The sequence below is a fragment of the Panicum virgatum genome, chromosome 8N (assembly GCF_016808335.1).
Source record: "Panicum virgatum strain AP13 chromosome 8N, P.virgatum_v5, whole genome shotgun sequence".
Lineage (NCBI taxonomy): Eukaryota > Viridiplantae > Streptophyta > Magnoliopsida > Poales > Poaceae > Panicum > Panicum virgatum.
The window spans coordinates 6,727,475-6,736,170 of record NC_053152.1 but is presented as its reverse complement, the minus strand read 5'-3'; the positions used below and the strand labels follow the sequence as shown (position 1 = coordinate 6,736,170).

General features: G+C 41.5%; 1 protein-coding gene across 1 annotated transcript; it reads right to left on the bottom strand.

The window, feature by feature from the left end:
* Nucleotides 1-331: 331 nt before the first annotated feature.
* Nucleotides 332-4,132, bottom strand: LOC120685731 (aspartic proteinase Asp1-like). Its single transcript, XM_039967809.1, has 8 exons — nt 3,898-4,132; nt 3,050-3,167; nt 2,598-2,830; nt 2,284-2,520; nt 1,392-1,530; nt 1,120-1,308; nt 956-1,025; nt 332-865 (listed from the first exon to the last, which is right to left on the bottom strand). The coding sequence occupies exons 1-8, from the start codon at nt 4,023-4,025 to the stop codon at nt 753-755; spliced, it is 1,227 nt and encodes a 408-aa protein (XP_039823743.1). The 5' UTR covers nt 4,026-4,132; the 3' UTR covers nt 332-752.
* Between the last annotated feature and the right edge of the window lie 4,564 nt (nt 4,133-8,696).

The following is an 8,696-nucleotide window of genomic DNA, read 5'->3' as shown; positions in this document are numbered from 1 at the left end:
AAGTTTGATTCCAATAGTCGTGGAAAATCAGAGTAAATGCAAAAATGGTTTCTGTACACGTCATCTGATACAATTAGAAAATTGTCTCTGGAGTCACGATCTTAGGATACATAAGCACACACAATTCAAGTGTGCTCTTTCAATATATTGAGTATAAACCTCCTATGTATATGTACTTCTAGAAACAGTGAAAACGATCAGATCTGTGCAAATTATTTATCCTTTATCAGTAAATTATTAGAAATTAATTAGTACACGTTTCAAGTGATTGTCAAGCAAATCATGATTTGAATTTTAGTGAGAAATCCTTCTCAAAATAAATGCCATCAGGTTTAAATGTTTTATACCTAATCTACAGAGCACTACTAACTCTTGAAAGTTACTATATACATGAACTGCAATACATCAGGACTCTCTGCAATCACAAAAAGCAACCCACACTTGTCCTCTGTCCATTTCATTAACCAAATATTTGGCCACTCAGTTTATTTGATTTTTTGGACAAAAATTTATTTGTACTATTGCAATGCATACAGCCACTGTTAGTAACTTCCTATTGCCTCTCTAACCTTTACTCCTATAATCTCATCCGCCTCACATGTAACACGCATTATTCCGACAGTAACAAGCTGGCACTCTTCAGTTGGGAAGTTGATCGTTCCAAGGAGTTTTGATGATAGTAATTTTCACAAACTCCAGCAGCAGTATACGGAAACGGATTCAAGAGCCCATGGTTCTAATATGGGAAATGGTCATGGAAAGGAAGACAGAATAGACTTGGCACTCCTACTGCATGGTCCACGCACCCATCCAATCTGCGCTTTCTCATTATCATATATCACCATCTGATCCTGCATCGTGATGTCTACAAAACAAAAGTTCAACAGAAGTTGTTACATAAAGTTGCAGTGTATCAGAGTTTCAAAATGGGAACTTGTATGACTGGACTCTGTACCTCCAATTACGTTGAAACTCAGCTTAGGTGACGTTCCGTCAAGGATGCCCAAGCACGCATTTCCATTTTTCTGGCACAAAATGTAAGAAGACATTTAGCAATCATTTCATTCTGTAAAACATTTTGGTTCACTGATGCTGGTCAGTTAAGTCTTGAGTGTTTACAGTGACAACGAGGTAGTTTTCAGGAGGGATGTCCATGACAGCATTCTTGGCATTGGGAAAGCTCAGAGACAGTGGCTTGAATTCCTTCTTGACGTCAAACACAGATTTGAATGCCTTTTGCCCTTTCCAGCACAGAGGCAGCTCAGGATCTGACACCTGTTTAAGTGATTTGCTGAGACCACCCTTGAGCTGCAAGGTCAGAGTACCATTAGTTTACTGTTTGTTTCCTCAAAAATCCATGGGAATTGGAACACATCATGACTGAAATATACCGCAGAGACAACAGCTTGGTATGGCTGGGCAGTAAAGTAGGTATAGGTGCTACCACTGTCAAATACGACCTCCATAGGCTTTACGCCTAGTGAACGCCCATCAAACTGCAGAGATCCTGAGCCAGCTGAGTAGTAGTTCCTGGAAAAACAATGTTGTATAATGTGTCAAAACAAATGAAGGAAGGGGGGAAAAGTTTGTAAATGCCCATAGCCCCTTATATACAGGTCTATGATATATGGAATTAGCCATGATGTATATCCTGATTCTCAGGCTCTCTCAATTCAGTTGTTATACTTGACCTGAGTTCATTCATAAATTCTAACTATCAAGGGACACCCTGCATTTTATTTTTGAAGAATGGCTATTAATTCCATAAACTGACATCAAAGTCTCAAAACAATCTGGAAATTATGTGAAACATTATATTAATGGCATATTGTCCCTACAGTAATATATTGTGACAGAGTGCTAACAAACTTGCAAGAATCAAATAAACTGATTCACATGCTCAGTATTTCCCGTGTTATACTTGGCCTGAGTTCACAAATCTTAACAATCAAGGGACACCTAGTTTTGTTTTGTTTTTCTGAAGAATGGTCATTAATTTCGTAAGGTGGCATCAAAATCAAGAAATAGACTGGAAATGATAAACGAGAGTTCAAATTATTTGTAAAGTATAACATTACTGAGTTGTCAAGGGAATTTATGCGAAAAATTAGCTTTCCAATCCAATGGCACAGAAAGGATAATACTTGTGCTGATTTTGTAAAAGTATGTTGACCTTCAGACCAAATTGTAACAGAGTATTAACAAATTTGCAGAAACAAAATATGGACAAAGCTTTATGTGCTCATATCACAAATAAGAAACATTGGAGATAATGATGTGTACCCAGATGTGCTCCGAGCCATAGGTACCCAAGTTACGCGTGACGTAGGCACAATATCATCCCCAAAGAAGAGGAACCCCCCTCCCTTCGTACTGAGGCAATGGCCAAGAACATTCTTGGTGACCCCTTGTTGCTTGAGCTGTGAAAGAAGGCTAACTGATCCCCTCCCTAGCCCAAGCAAGCCATCTGTCACTGCTTGCACTGCACCATTTTTTCCCACTTGCTGATCATACCCACAGCTGTGCAAACAAAAGCAACCATATCAACAAACTGATCCAGCTACACTATCAAGAAATATTTTACTCAAGTGTTATACCCAAAGGTCAGGCTGGGACGAATGTTGGAGGACTTGCTCAAGGGCAGCGAGAAGTTGTCATTGATAAGCACACCTTGAGATGATGCGCTGTCTGTGTACTTGATTCGGTAGTCACATTGTTTTGGTGAAGGGCACTTGTTGTTAGTGCCCAGTCCACTGTGAAGTGCAGTGCAAAGAGAATCTGCACAAGGTATAAGCCTGTTCTGTGCAGGCCGATACAATGGGTGCGGCACCTGCAACAACCATTTCCAAGCAAGGAACATGTCAAAATTCTACATTTCCAAGCAAACCTAGAAGCGTGTTGCTTTAAAAAAAGACTTGGACTTAGAACAACATGTTTCTTTGCTCCATTGGTACCGAGTTCATTCTGAAACGAATGCCATGATCAAACAGGCAAACACAGTGGACCTGACCAGAGTTATGATGCAGTTCTGAACAATCATCAACTGTACCTTGTTGCAGCTCCGGCAGGGTGCGTCGCACTGAAGCCATGTGAGGTCGCTGCCGGTGTCCACGTCCAGGAAGTAGGGCTTCGCCGGGTTCCCAATGTTCATTGTGACATAGTAGTGGCTGTAGAGATGGAACAGAATGCTAACTGTCACGTGCTGACACAAGTGGCTGCACTTGCTTACAAACTTGGATGGAATTAGATGGTAAAGGAAATCAGACTCATATTTTTTACAAGTGAAAATTAGGTAAAGAAAAGGAATAAGCAGAGGATGCTCTCCTTTCCTGCAACAGAAAAAAATGTGGAGTTACTGAGAAACTAAGAGCAAGAAACTCCACAGTCCACACGATAGTTAAAGGAAGCACAGACAGGGGGGCACACCAGGAAATTTCGACCGGGGTAAAAGTCAATGCTCATGGAAGCACGCAACAACCTGAAAGTAGCACGCCAAGAAGGACCAAGAGCAAGCGGTAAAACGGTAACTATCGGTGTAAGATTCAGTTGGAGTGAATACTAAATTGGTGATGTTCTGAACTAGTACTGACGACGAACCACGAAAAGAAAATGCAGGCAAGAAAGGGGGGCGTGCAAAGTCAAAAGAGAGGATTCGGTCAGACGAAGGCCAACGCCCGCGGCGCGACGGAAACGAGGCGAGACGGCCTGCATTCGCAGCAGGCCAATCCGCCACGCCACCAGCCCGATTGGGTGAAAAGACCACGGATTTTGCATCCAATCAGTCAGATGGCAAGAACCCAAATTCCGCGGCGGATTCTTGCCCACAATCCGGTCCTCGGCACACACTAGCGAACCCTTGATCAAGGGCCCGGGACGGGAGGAGAGGAGGTCGCGTACCCTGTGGGGTAGACGTCGCCGTGGAGCTGGAACGCTGCGGTGGAGGCCGCCCTCGCCGCCGGTGCGGCGGCGCGGGACGGGGTGGCCACGAGCGGGAGGAGGACCGCCAGGAGGAGCGCGGCGGCCATGGCGGGACGAGGAGGAGAGGGCAGGAGGGAGGAGTGGTGTGGGCGCCCGCGCCGCGGCTTGACCGCTTAGAGTTTTTCCTCCCTCTTCCTCTGCCTCGAGGAGGGATGGTGCAGAGGAGGAAGAATGGCGGGGGTGAGGAGTATTTATACCGGAGGACAGGGAAGAACGAGGACGCCTAACTGCAGAGAGACTCGACCACTGCCGTGTGGCCCGGGTGATCACCTGGCCCGTGTGACAGCGGCTGGCCCGGGTGATCACCTGGCCCGTGTGACAGCGGCTCGGTTCTACCCTCTGCAGTCATTTGTTTCTGCCGCGCACACCACGCGGCTTTGGAAACTGCTCCGCAACTTCTATTGTTTTCTCTCTGTTTTTGTTTTCTTTTGGGAGAGTTTTGAGTTTGGTGCTTTGGCTATGGGTTTTGGAATTTTTTGGGTTAGGTGCACTCTAATGAAGCACTCTTTGTTTTAAAAAATAAAAGATAATTTAGATGTCTGCTATTGGTTTTTTTTGTTGGATATATATGCTATCCTTAGTTGCTACAAAGTGATCAGAAAATCTAGTTTTCAGTTGCTGCACTTTGGTTTGAAATGTTGCATGAAACACACCTAGTGTTGTGTTGGGATGCGGTGAAATTTTCTCTCATACTAAACACATTTTTTCAACCTAGCATTATGTTTAGTTCACACGTGAAAAATATAAACCTTGCTATACTATCTCGGTTGGTGAGCCGCGTATTTCCACAGATAATCCAACTGCTAGACGACTTGCAGAGAGACCTTGTGTTGGTGTGGAACTGTGGATATATATTTATCTACCTTATCTTTGCTAGTCCAGAGAAGGCTAATAAAAAGACTGAGACTGAGAGTTTTGTGATACGATTGAGCGTTGGGTCAACATCTACTCCTGTCCATGTCAACAACACAGTCTTGAGCGCGTTAAGCAATGGAAGGTTCCAAATAAACTGACGCTGGACTAGCTGACAGGCTCACAACAGCTCGAGTGTTTCTTGTTTACTCAAGTTGTTTTCGTCTGATTGGATGACAAGGTCATTTCAACTATTCTATCACCACCTCCTGGTCTTGTTATTGCCGTGTGGAATGACAATTTTATGCTACTATTACAGGCAGGTGTTTCATAAGCAAAAATTTCTATATACGTGTGGTTTACTCCCCTTTTCATTCTAAAATATAGTACAATATTTAGGAAAAGAGACTAATTTTTTTCGAAAGATCCTGAACCTTACGGTTCGGCGTATATTAATAAGAAGAAGGAAAAAAGACTAATTAATTAATTATTTTTGTTAACTAGCTTGTGCTATATATCTTCAAGAACAAAGAAAGTAGTTTGTAAGAGGCATTGAAGAAGAAGGGTAGGTGTCTTGAGCTTGTAGGTGTTGACTTGAAGTCTTTTGCAGGACAAGATCAAGCCGTCTGCAAAATCATCAAGAAATAAAATGCAACGGCTTTCTCTCTTATTTGGGTTGATGGTTGGTGAGTGGCGGCTGCTGCTCTTCAAACCTGCAAAATCATCTTAGAATTCCATGTGTTGTCCATGACCGTTCAACGTTCAATCCTACCAGATTTGGCACGTCCTGAACATTTAGCTTGGTGCCTGTGAGGAAACAAATGGACTTGGACTTGCAACTTGCTGGTGTCCATTACACTCACAATACATCGATCCCCTCGCTTAGCTTTTACCGGCTTGCTGCCGTTGCGAAAAGACCACAATATAGAAAAATGAGAAGCCATAGAAGAATGGTGGTATGATATTATATTTTTAGTAAAATAAAATGTTATGTTAAATGAACTATAAAAATAATTTGAATTTACAAAACTTTACTCTATAGTAAAGTTGCATATTTTGAAATTCTAGGAAACTTTTGTGTTGATTATCATTTGATTTGGACATTTTCTGTCTAAATTGTAAGTACAACAGGTCACATGTAACCATTTGTGCAAACGAATTGCGAAAGCATTTTGAATTTAAAATTTACTCTATAATGAAAAAGTCCTCAACTTTTCCCGAAATCAACCCGCATGTTCAAGGAAATTTGCAAATAGAACCTTAAGTTTTCATAAAATCAACCCACTATCCTGGTCCTCTCTCAGAATTTTTAGAAAAACCCTCGAATTTTAATTAAATCAATTCACAACCCATTCCATCTGTTACTTCTATACGAGCAACATCTATTATCTTATTATTTAGCCAACAAACGGAGCCTCCACGTTCGCTCTCAAGGTCTAAAATTCCTACGTTAATCAGAGAAAATAAGAAAAAATAAAATTATCCACCACTATCATTACGAAAAAATTAGCCTAAAATACCCATATACAAGTTTATAAATTACCCACCAATAGCATTAAGATATATTTCTATTTATAAATATAAATATGTCCATCGTTTTGCATATTAAACTACATATCGTGCATACCTATAGGATACTAGCTACACAAATAATTAACATATTTTACCATACATATATCTTATTATATTACCAAAATCCCAAATGCACCTTCACGATTATATTATTATTACTCAAAATAAACAAGATAATTCTAGACTTTGCACTATATTAGACTATCATCTGGCATGCAGTGATCACAGAGTTGGAGGCTAAGAGCAAGGGTAAACGCCACGCTGCATCCTCCGTGGAGTATAGAGACTGTTCATCATCTACTCCCTACTAGTGACATCTGAACATGCATGTTCGTAGGCCCAATGCAACCATAAGGCCACTACACGTCCAACCTAACCCTTTTTCGCAATCCTCCTGCATCCCTGTCCTTGCCGAGGGAGGGTCTTTGACATTACTCCAAAGTTTTGTTGCCGACATTGCTACAAGACACTATCGCACCTCACAATTAACACTACGAGCTCAAAAAAAATTAACACCACAAGCAGATCAGGAACCAGGACAATATTGATCAGGCCATAATTGGTATAGTAAGCTCATCAGGCTTGAACATGAACATTGGTTGCTGAAATTCTGAATGGAATCTTGTGTCTATACTATGGAGATTTGTTGGCTTCCAAAAAGCAAAAAACTTGGATCGATTGGTTCCCCAACAGAAACTAGGCCATGCAACAGACGACATAATTAAACATAGTAGCAACAGACGACCAAAAGGCGCAAGGGCTGGCAAATAAGAAACAATATCAAACACACCTCAAATGGGTTGTTTGCCGAGTGCCCACCCCTTGGCACTCGGCAAACAACCTTGTTTGCCGAGTGTCTGTTTTTGCCGAGTGTTTTTTTTGTTGGCACTTGGCAAATAGATTGTTTGCTGAGTGCCCGAAAAGTTGCACTCGGCAAACTTCTTGGCACTCGGCGAACTACGGTTTTCAAACACATTTCAAACATAGCAATTTTCATAGGTGAATGAACTATGAAGACTGACCTTTTCTGGTTCCGAAGACCCATCAATTTTAAGTATCATTTTCTGCAGTTCAGGATCCCTCAGAGCATCTCGGATCTCTTTCACTTCCACTGTGAAAGATAGGAAGTTCATGTAAAAACACACATAAAGAAAGCTGCACTTAGCCTTTGATAACTTGGGCATTCATGAATTCAGCACTTGCATACTTCAAGCACTCCAGGTGAGGAAGGTAGTTTACTAAACATCTTAAAGGATGAATAAAGTAGCATTCTAGAAGACAAAGAAAATAATAAATGGCATTATGCATCATGCGTGAAGGATCGGAACTTATTTAATCATGGTTTGGGTAAGATATCCCATAAAACTTTCCCTAGATTAGACGCTGAAGTAATATTCACAGATTGTTTCTATATATGTCAACAAAACTGCAACTGGGAATGTATACATCGGATCGAAAATGGGATGATGTTCATTAAGTTCGAGTAAATGTACGAGATGTTGAGGGGGATTCTGATTCTAGTATAATGCTAGTATCCTTATAGTTATTTAATAACTAATCCACATTATTAACACAACATGAAGTACCTAAAAATGTAATACATAGTCAAACTTGGTGTCTTAGTGAAGCAAACAAAAATGTCCGTACCTCAGCTTCTAAGAGGTGTGTTACGGTGGTTGAAAAGGTACCAGAAGTTACTGCAAGGTACCTTTTTCAGGAAGTAACTTATCTATTTTGGTATGAGTCTATTTAGATACCGATTGATACGTTTATCTTGGTACCTCTTATGCCATAGCCGTCGATTTCAGCTTGATAGACGATCTTTATTTATTTCAACCATTGTATAATTCCTCGTATAGATGACAATACATCCCCGGCTGCACATGCTAAGTAGTAAATTGTTCGGCCTCCAAGGCAACATTGAACGTTGGCATAATGAAACGACAAAGAAAACCCAACTTGTTGGCAACAACTAGACCATCAGATAGGGTTGGCACTTGGCAGACTAGAAACAGAATTCATGATGCAAATTAAAACTGTCATGACAAATCAGACACCATGGCCAGACGTGACAACACATCAGATAGCACATGACACGAACCCCCAATGCTCACGACAGACTGACCGGCCGGCGGAACAAAACTTGGAGCTGCAACGATGCCACATCTTTCTCCAAATTAAGCTCAAAGTCTATAGTCCTAAGCAGAACACGCAGTTATGGAACTCGTGTTAGGCAGCTGACAACGACTGGCAGACCGCGTGTGGATCCACACGTTATTTTGGCATGCTCTGCT